The sequence below is a fragment of the Purpureocillium lilacinum genome, assembly GCF_023168085.1.
Source record: "Purpureocillium lilacinum CBS 284.36 DNA, scaffold_3, whole genome shotgun sequence".
Lineage (NCBI taxonomy): Eukaryota > Fungi > Ascomycota > Sordariomycetes > Hypocreales > Ophiocordycipitaceae > Purpureocillium > Purpureocillium lilacinum.
In genome coordinates, this window is record NW_027072113.1 from 5,136,303 (window position 1) to 5,157,211 (window position 20,909).

At 55.4% G+C, this 20,909-nt stretch overlaps 6 protein-coding genes across 6 annotated transcripts; 3 read left to right on the top strand and 3 right to left on the bottom strand.

The window, feature by feature from the left end:
- Positions 1-275: 275 nt before the first annotated feature.
- On the top strand, positions 276-2,705 carry PLICBS_005129 (uncharacterized protein; the record flags this gene model as incomplete). Its single annotated transcript, XM_065600656.1, has 1 exon — positions 276-2,705. One exon carries the CDS (start codon positions 276-278, stop codon positions 2,703-2,705), a length of 2,430 nt encoding a protein of 809 aa, XP_065456728.1.
- Positions 2,706-2,866: 161 nt separating this feature from the next.
- On the bottom strand, positions 2,867-4,737 carry PLICBS_005130 (uncharacterized protein; the record flags this gene model as incomplete). Its single annotated transcript, XM_018325464.2, has 8 exons — positions 2,867-3,177; positions 3,227-3,467; positions 3,521-3,578; positions 3,628-3,662; positions 3,733-3,964; positions 4,017-4,192; positions 4,255-4,508; positions 4,563-4,737. 8 exons carry the CDS (start codon positions 4,735-4,737, stop codon positions 2,867-2,869), a joined length of 1,482 nt encoding a protein of 493 aa, XP_018175216.2.
- A 1,144-nt stretch (positions 4,738-5,881) lies between these two features.
- PLICBS_005131 (uncharacterized protein) lies at positions 5,882-6,384 on the top strand (the record flags this gene model as incomplete). The annotated part of the gene is made up of 2 exons (XM_018325463.2): positions 5,882-6,253; positions 6,310-6,384. The coding sequence occupies 2 exons, from the start codon at positions 5,882-5,884 to the stop codon at positions 6,382-6,384; spliced, it is 447 nt and encodes a 148-aa protein (XP_018175215.2).
- A 439-nt stretch (positions 6,385-6,823) lies between these two features.
- PLICBS_005132 (basic amino-acid permease) lies at positions 6,824-8,128 on the bottom strand (the record flags this gene model as incomplete). Its single annotated transcript, XM_018325462.2, has 3 exons — positions 6,824-7,284; positions 7,344-7,788; positions 7,838-8,128. The coding sequence occupies 3 exons, from the start codon at positions 8,126-8,128 to the stop codon at positions 6,824-6,826; spliced, it is 1,197 nt and encodes a 398-aa protein (XP_018175214.1).
- Positions 8,129-9,007: 879 nt separating this feature from the next.
- PLICBS_005133 (plasma membrane calcium) lies at positions 9,008-12,958 on the bottom strand (the record flags this gene model as incomplete). Its single annotated transcript, XM_065600657.1, has 3 exons — positions 9,008-11,580; positions 11,652-12,405; positions 12,941-12,958. The coding sequence occupies 3 exons, from the start codon at positions 12,956-12,958 to the stop codon at positions 9,008-9,010; spliced, it is 3,345 nt and encodes a 1,114-aa protein (XP_065456729.1).
- A 4,790-nt stretch (positions 12,959-17,748) lies between these two features.
- On the top strand, positions 17,749-18,570 carry PLICBS_005134 (uncharacterized protein; the record flags this gene model as incomplete). Its single annotated transcript, XM_065600658.1, has 2 exons — positions 17,749-17,924; positions 17,973-18,570. 2 exons carry the CDS (start codon positions 17,749-17,751, stop codon positions 18,568-18,570), a joined length of 774 nt encoding a protein of 257 aa, XP_065456730.1.
- Between the last annotated feature and the right edge of the window lie 2,339 nt (positions 18,571-20,909).

A 20,909-nucleotide genomic window follows, 5' to 3' on the forward strand; every position in this document is an offset into this window, starting at 1 on the left:
CTCGTCGAAATGGCCGGACGTGTCACAGCAGCTTCAGTGGTTTGCCAACGGGCACAGCCAGCGGCTGGACCTGGTCATGACGACCCCGCATCTTGGACGGGCAACTGTCCGCCGCAGCGCCAACAGAGTTCTGCCCTGGGACAGCGCTGGCAGTCAAGGTGAACACTCATGAGGAGCATCCTAACCCGAACCTCTCGAGATGAGACCCAAACGAAAGGTCCCGCCATGCAAGTATTGCCATCGGAATTTTGCGAGAACGGAGCATCTTCGCCGGCATGAAAGAACTCGTTCGTCTTGCCCAAACCGTGCTTGCTCCTGACACGTCTGATGCATTGGCAGACACACACGAGAAGCCGCATGTCTGCAAATGCGGCAAGAGCTTCTCTCGAAGGTCGTTGTCCCGGGAAGAGCGATCAGTTACTTCGGGACTAACAAACGTCAGGGATCTACTATCGCGGCACATCAAGACCATCGAGTCGCCCGCAGACCACCAAGAGCTGCAGGCAGCACCAGAGACCGTTGCCGAAGATGCTGCGGGTACCGAGAATGCCACCACTAGAACTGCTGGTGATGGCGACCGCACCAGACGCTTCGACACAACGGCAGTGTCGCCTTCAACCACACTGTCAACGCAAGAAACATACCACTCCTTGATTGAATGCCAGAACACACCCGAGTTCTTTCTGTCAGGGGACCCGTCGTTCCTAGATTTGCTGTGGGACGACCTGGACTTTCACCCCGACACGCTGGATTACGCCTTTGTTAGTGCTGGCTTCCAAACGCTGGGACAGTTTGGCATCTCGGACCCTTTGTCCGAGCCGCTGCTGGTGCCATCTGGTATGACAGAGACGCAACCGAACCCAAACACGCCCCTCTGGGGCAATGAAGTAGCGAGGCCCGCCTCGCGTGTCCTATCTACCGGCCCCGACTTTGCAGACAGCATCCCGAAACAGCTGCACGTTGACGGGTCAACGACGACAGATGCGCCTTCAACGGCACGGGTATCCAGAAGCTCGTGGCACATAACCCGAACGCAATATGAGCAGATTCGCTCCAGGGTCAAAGCAGAGGACCATGTGCTGGGTCGAGGCTTCCAGTTTCCCAGCAAACACGCATTCTCCAGGTACATCGAGGGCTACTCCGGATTCCACTCACACCTGCCATTCCTCCACTTCCCGACGAAGGCGATCCATGAGATGTCTGTGGAGTTGGTCCTGGCAATTGCCGGCATGGGTGCCCAGCAACGCTTTGAGCGCGACACTGCAATGCAGTTGGGCCATGCTTCCAAACGTATTATAGATGCACGGCTTCGGTTATACGACTCAAGCGCAACGGCTTGCGCGATGCCAAAGCCAAGTACACACGACCAGAGCAGCCTTTTCGGAGACATACCGAGCACTGCCTCTTCATCAACAGGCAGCCTCACTATTTCCGCAATGTCTGCGCGACATCAGCAGCGACCATTGGCGATCGAGACCATTCAGAGCATGCTGATTGTCATGTCGCTGTACACTTGGAACCACGAGAGTTTTCTCCCGGCGGCGTTCTCGCTGGCGGATCAAATCGCGCAGCATCTGCGACAAGGAAGATATCTCGAGGAGAGCAAACCCGTGCCTGACGAGACCTGGAGCCAGTGGGTGCACAGAGAGGAGCGGTGCCGGACTGTGCTTATTGCGTTCGCCCTGCTCAACCTGCACACAGTCATCTACGATGTCCCGCCGCGATTCATGCATAGAGAGGTTTGGTCCTTTCGAGTCCCGCAGCCGGAATCGCAATGGGCTGCTGCCACGGCGCAGGAGTGGCTCGCGATACGAAAACATGAGACTCCCATAGAGGCAACCGTTGGGGAGTGTTACCACGACTTGTTCAACACGGATGCTTCCACATCCTCCTCCCACGGCACTTCGGCTTTTGGGAATCTAGTGACGATCCATGGCATTCTTCAACAGATCTTCCTAGCGCGAGAATCCTGCATCAGCTTCGAACCTGACGGCGCCGGTGGCGTCGACAACGTAAGCTCGGCATTGCCTGCTGGCTTGGAGACCAAAGTCAAGTCGGCCTTGTGCCGCTGGCAGCAGGCTTGGTCCTCCACAAAGGAGTCCTCGGTTCCACCGATAACGTCGGCTAGGCCACTCGGTTTCAATTCTACGGCGCTGTTTCGCGTCGCCTGTGTTCGCGCGAGCTACAACCTCGGTCCGTGCCGAAAGCTTGAGACCCGAGACCCGATCGAGATTGCAAACGCATTCAAGGATGCGCCGCACCCCATTCGATCCCCACGTCTGTACGATGCCATCCTCCAAAGCGCACATGCCCTGAGCATCCCCGTGCGAGTAGGTGTCAAGTACTTTGCCTCGACCCAGACCCTGATGTGGAGCATCGTCCACGGATTTTGCAACCTGGAGTGCGCCTTGTTCCTCAGCAAGTGGCTGGAACGCTTGAGCCTGGAGGGAAGCCCGCTAGTCGAAGAGGAACAGCGCTTGCTGTGCATCGTGGCCGGCGTACTGCGGGAGACGCCGTTTTTCGAGAGCACAATTGCGGACACCTGCAGCGATTACTCGATCAAGCTGATGTCCTATGCAGTGATAAGGCTCGTGGCCGAGTCGTTCAGAAGTGTTCACTTGTTTGAGCTCATGGACTCGTTTGAGAGGGCCGTCGATTTGTACGCTGCGCACTTGCAGAGCAAGCTCGACAGCCGGGGTTTGTGAAAGATGCGATGCTATCTCAATGAGGCTGAAATGACACAACATTCTCTCGTGCCCATCTGCAAAAAGGGCTTTACCCATCACTCGTGAGGAGTCAAAGACCCTCCGCAGAGTCATTTAGACCACAAACCATTTGCGCCTAGCCGGTTTCTTCGATGAGATGCCTAGAGAGTATAGCGCCAAAGCGGACTCGCATCTCCCAGGCGAACAAGCTCATCGTCCGTGTACTTGGCCCTGATCTCCGCGAGAGTCATCTTGTCGCGGGCGGTGTTGTCCTTCTTGTACCTCCATCGCAAGACCAACACCGAGACAATGGCTGCGAGAACGACGGCGAGACACACGCCGTACCCGGACCAATAGTGAGGTGCCTCCCTCTCCAAGAAAATGTTGCTCCCAACAATGCCACCGAGGTTGCCTCCCGAAATCAGCATTGCCATACCGACCGCGCGCTTCCCGGAAGGAGCAAGGTTGTTTGCTGGTGGAGGTTAGTTCTGGTGCAGGACATCAGGTTCGGCAAGACATACCGATCCAGCAGATTGCTGGGACGATTATGGAGTACAGGCCGCTGGCGGCCAGAAATAAGAAGCCGTACGTCAGGCCTGGGTAGTTGGGATGCGGGGACGCGATCAAGGCTAGAAGGCCAAGCGCTGCCGTGACGCATGCTCCCAAGATGAAGCTCGATCTTTGCTTGTAGCGATCAGACAACATGGCGCTCACCACGGCACAAATCATGGCGCAGACATAGACAGGGATGGTCATGAGTTGCTGTGGACGTCAGTTTTGCCCCTGTAGTCAATCAAACATACAGGGGTTCATACTGCGTTCGCTGCGCTGTAGCCCAGATCTCGGATGACGGTCGGAATTGTTACCGAGAAACTGTAAACGCTCAGTCATGGCCTCTCTACCAGAGTGTGGGGAGCCTCACGCATAGACTGCGACCGTGTTGCCCCAGTAGATCACCTAATAAGTTGGGGGTCAGAGCCACAAGTACCGGAACGCGTCTGTGTGCTGGGCTGGCGACTGCACTTACCACTGCGACGTATATCCTCCATTCTTTCAATGCCTCCATCACTTGACGCACAGTGAGTTTGTCGCTGTTAGTCGTTCTACCCTCGCCGGAGCCCGTTTCAGTTTCGAGGCGCGTGATGATGAAGCGCTTCTCCTCCTGCGTGAGAAATTTCGCTGTAGCCGGCCCGTCGGGCAAGAAAATGTACATGCAAATTGCAATGACGATGGTGGCGAGGCCTTCCAGTATGAATATCCTATGTATGATTAGAAAGATCCACCAGACGGCTGAGAGTTCAGGCGTCGAACCATGACCACCCTCCCAGGTGGGCGATGCCCTCCATGTGCTGGATGGCGTAGGCAAGGAGCCCGGAGAAAGCGCCGGAGAGAGACACTGAGGCGTAGAAGACGACCATTCGAGTCTGCACCTCATACCGTCGATACCAAACGGTAAGAAGGTATGTTGCGCCTGGAAAGAAGCCAGACTGGTGTAGACCTGATTGTCAGCGAGCTGCGAGCACGTTGCGTTTGGGACAGGTGCATCTACCTCTGTGATGCCGAGAAACACACGGCAAATCACAAGGCCTTTAAAGTCCTTCACAATCCCCGTCAAGGTCATGACAATGCCCCAAGCGAGCATGATTGATGGCATCCATATGCTGGGCCGGGTGAGCTTGAGAATAACATTGCAGGGTATTTCGAGCAGCGCGTATGGGATGAAGAAGGCCGTGAGGGCGATGTTGTACTGCATTCCGGTGAGATGGAGATCTTTGTTCATTCCCGCCACCTTGGCATTGCCGACTGCTCATGCGATCAGCGCTGCGTCTTGCGCGCCCATTAAAGCTACAGACTCACTGTTGGAACGATCGATGAATGACACAAGGTACATGGCGGCGAGGCACGGAATCACGCGCCAATCGGCCTTGCGCAGGATCCGGCGGGTTTCGGCATCGTCGTACGCTGGAAGATCCTCCTCTGGCCTGTCGGTTTGGCTTTCCAGCTGGTGAAGCTCCGGCGCTTTTTCGTCCATGGTGTGGTGGTGAGAGACGTCGGCCGGCGCAACCAGTCACTTACGTGTCCAGGGCCGTTCTGGACGGCGTTGCACAACACTCTACGGGGACAATTGAAAGATCGATGTTCAAGAGTAGGTTTAGCACCTCGTCGCCGGATATTTCTACATATCAGCAATCCATTAAAGCAGTGCAGTTAACCGTCCTTTTACTTCTGGGGTCTACCAAGCAGTGAGGCCGTGTTTCTGTGTTGGTCATGGCAAAGACATGCGCGTCGACTGGCTGTAGGAGCAGCATCCCCAACGAGACACCGCCGACAGTGCTGTTGGCTGAGCCCTCGGAAGCCGAGCTGGCGAGCGCTGCTGTTTTACTTTCTACCCCTCATCAATCACAATCCAACCCCAACCAACGCCTCGAAACTACCCCGTACTTGGAGCAACTCCAATGATGATCGGGGTCGTACTACAAACCCAACCGGGTAAATAAACCCGCAAGATGTTCAACGAGATGCAATTATAAGGTATAAAACTGCATGCCCTGCCTTACTTCATGACCGATCAATTAAACGCACCTGTACTTGCCATGTAAGCAAAATACCATACAATGACGTCCTCAGTTACCACAACAGTCGCTGGGCCGGAGCCAGTGTACTTGTCACGCCACCGCGACGATGAGCCTGCATCTGCAGCAGAAAAGACTTCCCTTCAGCGCTTGTCGCACGGCGTTACCCTGCAAAGTGTTCCGTCATTTACCTCCGTCGAGTTGCAGCGCCGCTGGATGCTGGAGCATCTCGCGGGCGCATTTCGAGTTTTTGCTAGGAAGGGATACAGTGAAGGGCTAGCAGGCCATATCAGTCTTCGCGACCCAGGTGAGCCAGCGGGTTGCCTCGGCTGGAGTCTCAGACTAATTCCTCATTACAAATGTAGAGCACCATGACTGCTTCTGGACCAACCCGTACGGCTCGATTCCTGATCATCTCTTGAGATGCTAACATTTTGCAGCTATGGTACTCAAATTGGATTGATGAGAGTCTCTGATCTCATTCTTATAAATGAGAGTGGTGAGGCCGTCGGAGGTGCGACTCACCTGCCCGCGAACGCGGCCGGGTTTCAGATCCATTCGCACTTACACAAGCGCTATGCCCACATCAACGCTGCTTGCCACATGCACTCCAAGTACGGAAAGGCATACTCTGCGTTTGGCCAGCGGCTTGAGATGATTAACCAGGACTCGCTGAACTTCTATGGTGATGCCCATGGAGTGTATCAAGAGTTTGGCGGCGTCGTTCTTACTGAAGAAGAAGGCGAAAAGCTCGCCCAGTGTCTAGGAGAGAAGGGCAAGGGGCTTATTCTCCAGAACCATGGTCTGCTTACCGTAGGACAGACGGTCGACGAGGCCGCCTATCTTTACACCCTCATGGAGAGATCCTGCGAGGTGCAGTTGCTCGCAGACGCGGCAGCAGAGGGCTCTGGCAAGCCAAAGATCATTATTGGGGACAAGGCAGCTCAATTCACTTTTGAGGCAACGAGCGATCCGGTAAGAACCAGGCCGTTTTATGAGACGTCGAGATCAATATTGACCGGTCATGACAGGATGCTCTGTATTGTTCATTCCAACCAGATTTTCAGATGGAAATGAAGCTGTCTGATGGGGACTTCCTCCACTAAGGGTCCAAGAAACAGAGCATTCGTTCACGACGTTCTGTATCCGGGAGCCCAATGTATGGAAACAAATATGCTTTACGGAATCATCGTGGTTTGTTGACCAGGAACAATAAGCACGCTGATCCGAATTCTCTGCGTGTACGTCGCCACTGCCCCATAACGCTGTCGTGCACCCCTCAGCAAGAAGGCCAACGTCCCTACCCTCTGCAGCTGTAAACACACAAGCGATCATAATATTGCGCACCCAGTCATCTTATCGTCTGAGAGTTACCATATAAGCAGGATTTGAAAGCCTGACACGGTTCATTTCTGTCTAGGCGTAACTATTGACTATATGTGCAAACATTTACCTGGATGAAGATACCCAGAGTTCATGGCTGAGGTTGCAGATGAGCATGCAAAGGGAGAAGCATCAGCCTTTATTTTGCCAGCTTTGAAGTCGTTACTGGTTCCCGTTATAGGCAAGCAGGTTGACGGTACCGCCCTTGAGGCCGTCAATCTTGCCCTTGGTGCCAAGAGCCTTGATGCGCGAAGTCAAGGCAGCCGGGGTGTTGATGTTCTCAAGAACAGCGAGGTAGATGGCAAGGCCAGCAATGTGAGGTGTGGCCATGGACGTGCCAGTGATGGAGTTGGTGGCAGTCGTCGAGCCGATCCAGGTTGATAGGACCTCCTCACCGGGGGCGTTGATGTCGACGACTCGTCCGTAGTTGGTGCCCTGCTGGGAGTTCCAGTACCACGCGACCCATTCGGCGTTGACGGCGCCGACGGTGAGGGCGTTGGGGGCACGGGCGGGCGAGACGTTGGAGGCATCCTGGTTCTCGTTGCCAGCCGCAACAACAGACAGAACACCCGAGCGGAAAGCACTCTCGACGGCATCGTCGAAGGCACGGGAGATAGGGCCACCTATAGAAGGCATTAGAGGCAGTGCATGGAGATAACTGTTTGGGACAAGGACAACCTACCGAGGGACATGTTGATGACGGAGCGAGCCTGGCGCTTCTTGTTGATGATGTCCTTGACAGCCCACTGGTAGCCGTCAAGGATCACGGAGGTGTCGGCAGTACGGCCCTGGAAAACCTTGACGTCGATGATCGATGCCTTCTTGGCCACGCCGTAGCTCTTGGAGGCGATAGTGCCAGACACGTGAGTGCCGTGGCCGAGGGTGTCCTCGAAAGCGCCACCAGCCGCGTTGTAGCCCTTGGACGCACGACCCTCGAACTCGACGTGGGCAGTGTTGACTCCACTGTCGACAACATAGGCGTACGCTCCCTGGCCGGCGCTGCTGTCGTAGATGTAGTCGCGAGAGCCCTTGTTGCGGTGGGAAATTGTGCCGAGGCCGTGAGTCGCGCCGGACTGGGTCGTCAGCCCATAAAGAGTGAAGACCTGGTCCTCTTCAACGTAGGCGACCTGCGGAAGTTAGACGATGCATTATGCTGTGTAGAGTTCTCAGACAAACCTCATCATTGTTGCGGATCTCCTCGATGGTGGCATCGTCGAAGTGGCCAGAGTATCCGTTGAACGAGCCAATCTCGTACTTCTTGCCGATGCCAGCGAGGTCGAGGTTGCGGCGGCCAAGGCTGCGAGCGTGGATGTCGCTGACCCACTCGAGGTGAGAGTCGACATCACGGGCGGCGATGCCGTTCTTCAGGGTGATGATGTACTTGCCAGAGCCGGACGGGGCAGGAGCGGCAGCGGCAAAGGGAGCAGCGGCCAGCAGCAGAGCTGCGAGGTTCTTGAGAATGGCCATTGTGTGAGTTGACGAGGTGCAGTCGATGGATGCTGGTTTGAGTGCACTTGAACAGCGAAGCAGACATAGAGGCAGTTTATATAGATTCCTCGACTCTACCTGCGTCACTATCGTGAAGCTGCGTCTGCTCCTACATGTATTCCAGCTTCCTGATTTGCAAGTAACAAGCCACTTAGAGAGCTCGTAGATTGCGAATCGAGACGAACTAGAACGATTGCGGGAGGCCAAGTTGTTCGAGCGTGGCCTATCCTCAGCAACCTTCAACAATCGAGCAGGTGACGTCTAGTCGCCATTCTCCCCCATATTGCTGTGCTTGGACTCTGCATGCTCGTATATTGCCCCCTTGCCTAGAAAGTCGTCCGTTCGAGGTCGCCGGACGGGATCCGTGACGGCCAAGCCCCCGGCCCTCGGCGCCCCACGCCGGATGGTACACACGACACTTGCAACTTTCTGTTTTGGGGAAACGGGCTTCGCCCGTTGACCCCCGCCAATCTACAGGGGATCCACTTGACGCCGGGTGTTGCAACTTCTCCTGCTCTAAAGAACAAGCGCGGGATTGACGAGCTTCTTGAATGGGACCTGGTACCGAGCACGAGCTCACTTTGGCTCGTGTCCGAGCGTCGCGAACCAGTCCATGGCCCCAGGGGGGAATAGCCTTGACGAGAACGAACAGTAATCGCCATCGTTCCAACACTGCAATTGGCTATTGATCGCCGGCATCTATGGATAAGCTTACTCAATTGCGCGGCACTCAGCAATCACTCTCGGCCGACGTAGCATTACCACCGTCGGCGGGCTCCGGATCTGCGCCACTGCGCCGCCACAAGACAAGTTAGACAACCCAGTACCTTGAAGGATGCCACCCTTTCTTGCGGCGACCTAGTGATTCTGGGGTCGCTCATTCACTGCTGACAGACCACCGACACTGGCGAAGACAATGCCAGGCATCCCAACTGCCGACAACATTGGCGAAATTGGTGTCGTGTTCGAAGACCGCGCGGAGCTGCTCCGCCTCCTGGTCTTGCTGCCAGAGCGCACTGTAGGTCGAAAGTCGGATGGTTTTGCTTTGGGTGACCTCGCCAGCGCCTCACTCAGAGCACGGATGCGGCCGCCTCTGACCCTGCGGAGGAAGTCCAAATCGTCCCGAATGTCCGAGAAGACAGCATTGTATCGCTCCACGCCATCTGCAGGGGGAGTTTTAACTTTGTCTCGTCTCTTCTTGCGGGGTAGCCGCAGCCACCTCGGCCAATACTGCCTGAATGCTTCGACGCATTTTCGCAGCACCGCGTCGGGAAACAGCCTGATTAGAATGCCAATAGGGATTGACCCGAAGCCGAGGCAGATCGATATGGCCCACTGCGTTCCCGTGAGGCGGACGACGACGAAGGCTTCCCCGCCAACGTAAATGATGATCAGCTGGCCGCCGACCATGATGGCCATCATAAACATGAACATCCAGTTGCGGTGCAGTCCTTCAAAGATGTTTAGTCTGTTGTCGATGCGCCGGCTGTTGATGAGCTTGAAGATCTGCATGAAGACAAAGACGTTGAAGATCAATGTCCGGAGCTGCTTCTCTGGGTAGCCAAGAGTACTGGGCCCAGCAAACCACAGCACAAAACAGACAATCAGTTGATAGATGGACTGGCCGAGGATCATCTTCCACATGGTCAAAGTGATCAGCGAGGCCCCTCGCGGCTCCGGCCTTCGGTGGAGGGTGCTCTCCGACGGAGGGTCGGTCGCGAGCGCCAGGGCCGCAAATGTATCCATGATGAGGTTCACCCACAGCAATTGCACGGCGTTCAGCACCGAAGTCTCTTCACTGTCTGAAACAGCCGTGACGAATGTGATGATGACGGCGGTAATGTTGACGGTGAGCTGGAACTGCAGGAACTTCTTGACTGAGTCATTGATGGCTCTTCCCCAGCCAAGGGCCTTGACGATTGACGTAAAGTTGTCGTCCATCAAGATGATATCGGAGGCTTCTTTAGCTACCTCGGTGCCGGTGATGCCCATGGAGAAACCGACATCGGCCGCCTTCAGCGCTGGCGCATCATTGGTTCCGTCGCCGGTGACTGCGACAATCTCCTCGAGGTCCTTCAGCACCTTGACGAGCATGCGCTTGTCTTCTGGACTGGATCTGGCCAAGACACAGAGGCGCTGAGCAACGGATGCCTTGTCTTCGTCGGAGAGGCAACGAAACTGTTGCCCCTCCATGACCGAGCCTTGCTCATCATGTTGATCCGCCAAGATGCCACATTCCCTGCCAATTGCTCTCGCAGTCTCGATGTTGTCGCCGGTAACCATCTTCACTGATACCGATGCCTGCCGACAATCTTCAATCGCGGCAGGAACCCCTTGTCGCACGGGGTCTTGAATGCCCACAACCCCAATCCAGGTCATATCGCGGAAGATATCGGTGAGCCCGACCTCAGTGGACTCCGCCTCCGCCTCCGGCCCGGGGCCCTCGCCCGCGTTGGGTGGCCATCCGTTGAAGTCGCGATACGCGAGAGCCAGAGTCCGCAAGGATCGCGAAGCGAAGCCAACAATGGTGCGCGTGACATCCTCTTTTTGCGTTTCCGAGAATGGCACGCGAGAGGGATGGTCAGTCACGTCATCCAGAGCGCCTGTACATTGAGCCAAGACAATCTCCGGGGCGCCTTTGACGAACAACCGATACCGTTGGCTGTGGGTGACACTGTCCTGCTCCGGCATCTGGACCACGGCGCCCATGCACTTGAGGCTGGAGTTGAACGGGAAGAGCTGGTGTAAATGGCTGTTGGCTCGCTCGACTGAGACCGGCCCGAGACCAAAACATCGACGGGCCCAATCGAGGAGAGCTGTCTCTGTTTTCGTTCCGACAAAGGCCTGTTTCTCACCCTCCTTGCCCTCGAATGCGGTGGTGTTGATGGCGATGCTCACTCTCAACAGGCTTTGGAACTTCTTGTCAAGCCTTGATGTAAGTTGATTCAGTTGGATGTTTGCCGATTGCCCAGGTCCTTCGCAATGTGTTGCTGACGGTCCAGATACTCCCTCTTTCTTGGGATCTTCTGCCTTGATGCCGGCGCTATCCCCGCCTTGTCCGAAAAGCAGTGCGGGTCTGCTACCCAGCGCGCCTGCTACCACAGTCATGACGTTTTCCGTCAAGGTACCGGTCTTGTCCGAGCAAATGACGGTAGCATTGCCCATGGTTTCGCAAGACTGGAGGTGGCGGACCAGATTGTTCTCGCGCGTCATCCGCCTCGTCGCAAAAGCCAATGACAGTGTCACCGCCAGGGGTAGGCCTTCTGGAACGGCCACGACAATGATAGTAATTGACGTGATGAGAATTTGGAGAAAGTTTTGGCCTTTTTCTTCTGGCGATTCGTCGTTTCCGGGTAGTCGGGCGAGGAACTCGATGAGGAGCACGACGAAGAGCAAACAGCCTGCTCCACTGCCGAGTTTCGCGATGTAACCTAAGGAAACAAGCTCGCATCAGCGTGAACCAGACGCACTCATGGACAGAGCATAGGATGAGGCCACTCACCGGCCAAGACGTTCAGCTTAGACTGCAAAGGGGTCAGCCCAGGGTCCTCCCTCAGCAACATCATGGTTCTGCCGTGGCTAGAGTTTTGTCCGACGGCGGTAACGAGAAGTTTCCCGACGCCATCCAGGACTCTTGCGCCGGAAATGATGAATGGATCCATCTTTCTCAGCCGCGGTGCCTTGTCGTGAAGAAGCTCCTGGAGGACATCATCGGCGGGTCGTTTCTTCACGATGTCCGACTCCCCAGTAGCTGAAGATTCGTCGCAGCTCAAGTTGTGCCCGTCAATGAAGACCCCGTCAGCGGGGACAACGTCTCCCGGCTCCATGAGCATTACGTCGCCGACCAACACGTCATGAACGGACAAAGTCATGGGGTTGCCTGAGCGGATGACCTTGACGAGTCGGTCTTCCTTCTTCCGGTTCAGTGCTCGGAACTGCCGTTCCTTTTGCCAGTCGTTCAGCGCACCGACGAGAACAACGATGGCGATCGCTACGATGATGGCAACGCCTTCCACCCATTCGACCTTGGCGCCTTCATGGTGTGTTTGTCCGAATGTTTGGTATAAGCCGAGGGCCAGGGAGACAACAGCTGCCACGCTGAGCAGGATCAGAACTCGGTCTTGTAGGGCGATCCAGGCCAGCTGAAGAAACGACTTCGACTTTCGCTCCGGCAGCACATTTTCGCCAAAGATTCGTTTCCTGTCTGCGAACGCATTGGAGCCTTTGCCATCCTGCTGGCCAGGCTCTGAGCGGCCCTGCCGACAAGGTTCATGGGGAGCTCCTCTTGATGTAGTCGAGACTGCCTCCTCCAATGTAATCGGATCGGATATGCACCCTTCATCGATCCCCAGGCCCGAATGGCGGTCTGTTTTCAGGCCTCTTTCAAGCCCCGCGAGACCCCCAAGAGCGGTAAAAGCAGTCAGACTTTTGGGGTTTATCAGTTTCGCTAGATGATCGGGGCCGAACGCAAAAGGATTTCCTTCAATGCTGGGAATGTCGCGTGGATTTAGCTGGAGTGTGGATGAAGGCGACGGAGGGACATCGCCATGAAGGGTCGAATCGTCGGGACGAAGGAGATGTCTTTCGCTGGACTTCGTGTCGGTGGAGGCGGTCTTGGTCAAGTTCCCCGACGTGCTTCTCGACCGTGTATGAGGAATGTCTAGCGTGTTAGGGTCCTCCGGAGACGGAGGATCGGGATGATATGTGTTGGACTGATCTGTGCCTGTTAGCCTTTTCGCCTGCTCCTTCCGACACGGTTACGCCGTAATGGTGCGCGGGAAGGCTAGCTACCATAGTCAGCTTCGCCATTTGGAGGAGTCGAGGTTCCTGCGTCGGGCGGGACGATCTTCAGTGACGGTACTTTTTTCTGCGGACCCATCGCGTCTCATCTTGTTGTGTCCCAATCTGGCATGCTTAGTTTGTGGAACCTGTAGGACCTTTGTGTACGGATCAACTCGACTTATAAGCAGAGTCCGTAGATCTGCTGGGAGGCGATAGCATGGAGTCGAATGACGCTGCATTAACATGTCATACATGACAAACGTGGATGGCACGTCACAATTCTTGCCATCGGACCTCACCTCTAACGCTGCTCTGAGGTCCAGACGATCCTCTGGTCGCAGGGCACGGCGAAGCTTTGGGCTACTGCTGAGGCGTTCTGCCACTGCTCTTGGCAGGCCTGCGTGATTGGCGTGGGGCTGCATCTTTGTCTGGTTGTGGAGGCGCAGCGCTGCCACAGTCGTGCAAGGCTGGTAGCCCGAATCGCGGATTGACCCGATTTCATGAGCCTGTTTGAACCTCAAAGACACTTGCCTTGGTCCCTATATCGCCCGCATCAGCTGATTTAGCGCGCGCGCGCCGGGTTTGCCGCGCTCGGGAGCTGCAGTGAGGGAGGCCCCTGAGGGGAGATTGATAGTTGTCTCAGAGCACAAACACAGCACTGAAGCGGCTGTGAGCATCAGGAGACAAGAAAACTTACTCAGCGGAGTGTCGCAGACACAGAGGCGTCCGAGTGTTGACGGCAAGCGCTGCATGTGACGTCGAGTGTTTAATAGACGGTTTCCAGTGAGATCTCTTCGCCCACTCGCGGGCCTGCTGTTAGCGCCTGCTGCAAGGTGCTCATAAGGGCACGTCCCACGGCTGCACGCCTGCTCGCTCACTGGAGTGCTGCCGTCCAACTACTTGGTACGCTGACCCAGCGGAGACCAAGCATGGAAAGAAGCCTGTTCCTGCACCGTCAGCCCAAGGGCCCCACTTTCTAGCGACAGTCGCCGGCATTGGCAACGCGTAATTCATTTCACTGTACATTATAGCAGACGCGACGCTGGTCGCCGTGAGGAAAGGGCTGGAACCTGGCAGCCCTGACATCATCCACTGGGCAGCCATGCTTGGAGCCTCATCGTTGCCTGCAATGCGCTCTGGACACGCCCTTGTCTTAACTCCAGTCGTCTTGTATGTCTTACACACACTTGACAGTGGCACCACTCAACGCGGGTTGACGTAACGCCGCACGCATGGCCTTCTCGTCGCCGCCGTCACTGAGCCCCTTCACATGGTCAGGCATCTTGTGCCACATAAACTCGTTTCGCCAGGGCCGGCTGCTAATTGCGTTCCACAGCATGATGCTTTTCACTCAGTCCGCCACTTGACTGACGCTACGTGACCATGGGACTCCGGCACGTTGGAGACTGGTCGATGTTCTGGGCTCGACTGCAGCGTTCTTCGTACAGCGGCCACGCAGCGCTTACGAGGAACAACGACGAGTCGTAGGCGCAGAGTCGACAAGTCGAACAAATCCCTTCAATCGCGTCGGCGTGCAAGTCACCGCCTGCATCAAGTACAATGGTTGGCCGCAAGTCGCAGAGTCAAATACATGTAGCTTAGCATGCTGGACAGTGAGCACTGAGCAGCACTTGCTCGTCGAGAAAGCCGGAGCCGAAGCCCCCTGTTGTTGTGCTCGTGTGCGGCCCATGCACCGAGTGGATCAACGCGATGCATGACCGAGGGAGCAAATGAAAGGCAAGTCTGTTTTGCTGGTCGTGGGTCTTGCTGATCGCTGACGCCAACGGTCAAGATGAGACTGGTCTCCCACCACACTGCAAAGAAGTCGAGAGACCTCACGCAGCTCCGCGCTGCTCACAGCATTGCATTCTATACTAGCTCACAGCCTTTTCTAGAGAAGTCTACGCCTTGGCTACACTCCACGTGTTTGATACTCAATTGGCAGGCGACCCTGAAGGCAAACGTTACCTGACGCGCACTCACGATCAGGGGAGATAGATACTCGCCGTCGCACCGTCACTGCAGCAGTGTCTATGAGACAGTCGTTTGGGGGCAACGACGAGTAGGGCTGGTACGTCGACATTGACTTCGCAGACTGCCTCTCCATGGCAGGCCACAAAATGGCTGCGACTCAGAGAGTCTTCTGGTCGCACGTTTTCGATCGACTCTTAGGCCCCAAGCCTCCGAACCTCGTCGTCATCGATTCAACACGCCCCGAAACTGCGCAATAGGCAAAGACGCACACTGCGGTGCGTCATGAACCGCCCCGGATGTCAACCAGCCCCTTGACGCACTTCACGTGTACATCAGCGCGACGAAGTGAGCCTGACAGGGCCGATCTCAGTAGCTCAGGGAGTCTGGGACATGGAGTTCTACAAGGCCACACTTTTTGCCACCGCACAAATGGAGAGGATACAAGGCTCGGTGGCGGAACAGATCCGAGTTGGGGCAACCCCAGTCATTCACAGGTGGTGTCCGTGGAGAGATCAGGACTGCATGAAAGGAGACTCACTGACCAGAGACACGAAATCTCTGGACAAGCTTCATGCTGGAGCCACGAAGAAATTCGAGCGCTGATGGAGAGCTTTTTGGCAGCGATTGGCTCACATTGCCGGAGCAGCTCCATGAAGCCTCATTGGCCAGGTGTAAGTCCCGGCTGTATCTGCGCGTGTTTATTGACATTGGACCCACCGTTTGACCACAAAGAAAGCTGACCCATGAGCAGAGATCCTCCAAGGGTCCTTTCACTCCGATTGTTCCCTGCCCTGAGCCGTTGGAGCACTGGGAAACCTGCCCGTCGAAGCATCTTGTCGCGGTGGGACCCCAACGACCTCGACGTTGAACATGACCAAGCAGGATTGAGCCGTACCTTACGTTCAGGTGAGTGCTCAGGACTCGCCAAACTTCCCTACACCCTCTTTGACACTCAATAGTGTCCTCCGGCGCGAACGGGTTACAAATCGGTCACGTGTGGTAGGCCCCTGGGCGTTGTTATCGGAGCACAGCGCAGACACTCTCCTGACAAAACAGAGACACACCGCACGATCACGAAAGCACGTCGCGGTCGTGAGCTCACATATGGCCCACCTATAGCTGGCTTCACTGTGCGATTTTAACGGAGCGGATGCATCACCGACTTGAGGAACGGACATACTCTCTACATATACCCTCGGCCCCCACCTGGCAGCATGCAACGTCCAGCACAGGACGATTCACACCCATCCTCTCGCTCCGACCAGCCCCCCAATCGAAGTACGCGACGCGGAGCCAAAGATCATACGCCTAGACCCATTCGACCGGCCGCAAGGACCTCTCAATCTCCAGTGCCATTGGACAGCTTGGAAAGGACGCTCACAAAGCGGCAGCGGGTGGGCACGCGCAAGGCTTGCGACCACTGTCGGCTTAAGAAGATACGCGTAAGCTCTGGGTCGGAGAGATGCCACGACCGTGCCCACATCATCTCCCGGCTATCCGGACTCTGGCTTTCTGACATTCTTGTACAAAGTGCGACGGCGAGTCCCCAAGGTGTACACCTTGCTTGGTTCGAGATGTGGAGTGCTACTACCGGGCGGACCGGCCTCGAGAGGACCAGATAATTGCAGGCTTGATACAGCGGCTCCGGACCCTACCCGAGAATGAGGCAATTGAGCTTCTCCGACGATTGAGGTCAACAAATGATCTAGAATCTGTACTTTCCTCCGCGGCCGGGAACGCGAGCAACCAATACCGACCATCCGACATAGAGACGGCGCGAGCGCATTCACCACCGACTAATTCGCGGATCGAGTTCGAACTATCTGTGAAATATCGCATCGTATATCCACCACACACATTTCGGCACCCTATACATGACATGCACACGCTGTTACAGCAGCCAGCACTGCCGTTGTCCCACCTAGATGGTCCTCCCATCCATGAGGCAGACGAGCTAGGGTTTCGGGATCTGCCAGCGAGCGGACCAAACTTAGCACAGAAATACTACGAGGAGCGGTTGAATCGGCTTGAATTAAGCAACTGGACGAGCGTAGCAATTGCCGACGATTTCGCCGCGAGCGTGTTGTCAAAACTACCTGGAGCTCAATCATCCCGTGCTAGGCCTCTTCGACGCGGGGCTATTTCTACGGGACCTCACCAACTTACAGCACGACTTTTGCTCCACCTTTCTCGTCAACGCCACACTTGCTTTCGCCTGTGTACGTCAATCGCCATTAATGGCCTCTGCTTCGGGGCATTTGTCGATCTCCTACACTAACGGTTGTCAGCAATCGTTCACTGGGATCGATCTACGCGCCGCTCCATTGGCGTCGGCTTTCATTCGCGAGGCAGAAAGACTTTGGCGTTCGGAAGGATTACTTGACTCAGCGCTGAATGTAGCATCCATTCTTATGCTCAGTGTGAGCATACATACGTATGGCGGAGACCTCAAGGTCACAGACTTGCTGGACGGCGGCCGCTGCATGGCTCAAAGGCTGGGCATGTTCGGTCCTCAACTGAGAAGCCCAAGCGGTGTCGGCTCAGGTGAAATGTCCGCAGAGCACCAGCGCTCCATGGCACACATTGCGCATGGGGCGTACGCCTGGCTTAGGTGGGTTTACCCAGCGCTCTGATCGATGATCACCTGGAGCTGATCAGAGAGCAGCCTCTGCACTTTCTACTACCCACAGAACCCAACGCACTTGCCTCCCTTGTGGCCCGCCACAGGCCCAGACAGCTTCGGCAATTCAGCAAGCGAGCCATTAGGCATACCTGCGCGGGCGACTGAACTAGCGGCGATCGTGGACAGCAAGTTCACCGCGCTTTGCCAGTTCTGGTCCATCATGCAGGTAGTCGCGACCACCTACTTTGCCTCAAGACCGAAGTCGAAGTCTGTTCGCGAGCCAATACCTCTCCACTTTGCCGAGTCAACATACCGAAAACTTCTAGCCTGGGCAAACACTCTCGAAGGCACCATGTCTCGCGAGAACGGCGGCCCAGAGCACGTTTTGGTCTTCCAGTGAGTGGTACCTTGCCTCAATCCTGGTCTTGCTCACCCATCCCGCAGTATCTTGTTTCACTGCGCAGTCATCCGCATTTTCATTCCGTTTGTCAACGACTCCAAGGAAAACCGGCTTCTTTCCTTTTCGTCAACAGACAGCTCTGTCAAGACAGTATTGCATGCGTCAATCAGCCAGCTCAAGGGCCTCCTTCTCGACTGCCGTCAAGACAGGAGGAAAATGCTGCTTATAGCGCATACCAACGCCGCCATCCTCCACGTCAGTAATGCCATGCTGCTGGATGCCGCCGATCGTGCTGGCCGTGGGAGCCCGCAAGATCCCGATTGTCGACCCTACTTCCTCCTCTGTCTCGCCAACTGCCGCGACATGTATACCTGCTTTCCAGTGTTTGGCTCGGTTGGACGTGGGCTGCTTGCCATGGCGATGAGAGACGGCGTGATGGACAGCGAGAGCGCGAAACGTCTGGTCGCTACTCTAGACTCCCGTGGCACCCATCACGACCCTACGGCTCGGAGAGCGTTGGGCACTTTTACGATTGACTTTGCACTCGCTATGAGGGAACCGGAGCATGCAGAAGCAGCAACTCTAGCAAGGCAGTTTGATGAGCTGACGTTATTCGCCGACCTGACGACAGGAACGTGGTGAAGGGTTGACGCATCACTACTTGCAAGGGTATGGCCTCTCAAGCCCTTGCAAGTTCCCGCTGAGGCTTCGGTGATCTTGGATGTTCCTGGGTGGAGTATGTGGGACGTATCGAGCTGGTTGCTTCGCTGGCAGAGAGTCAAGCACCCACAGTTGAACTGCAGTGCCATGGTGAGCAAGTGCAATACGCACGGCATGCTGCATCGTTGGGCAGAGTTCGAAGGACCAACCGAGTGTAGCAATTGTGACATAACACCATGAGGAGCCTGGATCACACGTCGAAGTGACATGGACGCTTGAAACCAGTGCATGGCTACTCCACCTGCCGTCTGGGGACGGCGGCACGCCCAGAGCAAGGGTTCGTGGAATACTTGCGAGTCGCCAGGGTGCTCTCTAGTATGGTCAATGTGTAGCAGAATGAAACGTAGCACAGAGCCTCATGTTGGCCTGCTTGGCATGCGTATGGGGGACTTGTGCCTCGTCAGCGCTCAGCCAAGGAGGATCAAACCCGGATCTGTTAGCATTGCTCTGCCTTTTATAGCCAACTTGATCTCCCTTCCTCTTGCGCTCCTGTCGCGAAGGGCGCAAGCAACAAGTTTGGTCCGTAAATCTTATATTATTTAATGTTTTGTTCTTCCTTCGGCACACTAACCGTAGAAAGGTCCTGCAAGACAGCCGATTCACACATGATGTACTCGAGACTGCCCGAAGACGATGAAAGTGACTTGGATAATGGCACCACGCTGTCTGGTAAGTACGAGCCTGGCCTCTAAGGGTATTGCTAAAGGACAAATTCAGCACTGTGGCCGCCCAGAAAGGTCGGAGTACTCAGCATTCTCAACATAGCTCTATTTTGTGTCTCAGCATGCTGACTGGCACTGTCATTAGCCATCTACAAGCACTCTTCAGTCGTCGACGCCACAAGAGTTATCCGAGAAGTCACATTCTATTGTACGTGCAATAGAGCCTTCCTCGACATCTTGCTTATACCATTATTTTTCTTCCAGCACCGCCAATAGTAAAGACGCTTTCGCCGAAGTGGGAGCCCAAGAAGTTCGTGATTTACCCGATCATGTCGAACAAGTCGGTGTTCCGCCAAGATCCAAGCCCATTAGTAGACGAAGCATGGAATCGAATTGCAGATCTGGGCTTAATCACTCTAACCCACCAAGACGTACATCAACTAGGCAAAAGTCAGTGTACGGTTCTAAAAGCACCAGATGATTGGGGCGTAGGCAGTGATGCATATCTAGGTCAGATTGATGGCATCCACCTCCTACACTGCTTGAACTCTATGCGCAAGGGATTGCACTATAATTTTCCCTACTACTATCCTCACGGACACTCTGGAGCTTACCGAACTCATCTATCGCATTGTCAAGAAGCTTTGGCGCAGTGGCTTATGTGTCATCCTAGTCTCGAGCTTCTCACGTTCAACTGGGTAGAGAAGCATAAGACACCATTCTGTTTGGACTTTGACAAGCTGCTCAATTGGCAAGACGAGCACCGGGTTCAGTCTGTGAACAGCGCGAAGTGGAAAAAATTGCGGGCTCCTGGGGATGTCGTTCCGAATTCCTCGCCGGTCCTGAACGAAGAGGCGCAGAATGAGACTTGGATCCACGTAAATGGCTGCTCCGGGGGCACAGTGCTGAGAGACTAGGGCAGAATGATATATAGGCGTGCTCTTAAGGTAGAGACCAATACAAACGGCCCGAGGATTTTGTCAATGGCTCCCCACCTCACCTCATCGAGGGAGCAAACTGCATGTGGCAGTTAAATAGCCGCACCTCAGTGTCAGGTCGACAAGGATCGCAATGCTGCAGTGCGGGATGTCGTCATGAAATTGCCGACCAGCCAACGAATGCTCATGAGTGAGTCATACAAGCACCCAAAAGTGGCTTGGACCATTTCGCTGCGTAATGAGCACGGGGCAGTTGACGGTCAGGGGCGCTGGGACAAAGATCGCATCCTATAAGTGTGTCACGCGCCAACTGCGGGGTGCACACTTCTCGCGGCGCATTGCGAGCCGACCACGAACTTACAACTTCCTCACGTATTCTGGCATCAGGTGTTAGGCCTTCGCAACCCTCTGAAAAATGACAGTATTGTCTGACAAGCTCTCTTTGGTGACATGCTGGTGCTTGGGAATAGTGGCGTTCTTTACGCTCCCTGGTCTGAAGCATTTTCGGAACCGTCTCGGAGCCCAGGAGACAACCGATCACATATATCAGGACGAAGATGGAGTGGCGACGCATGAGTCAAAGCCGCGACCCCGAGGGGGCGACTTTGACTCATTTATCGTTACTGGAGGTATCGTTGGCTTATCCACAGCTATCTTCACG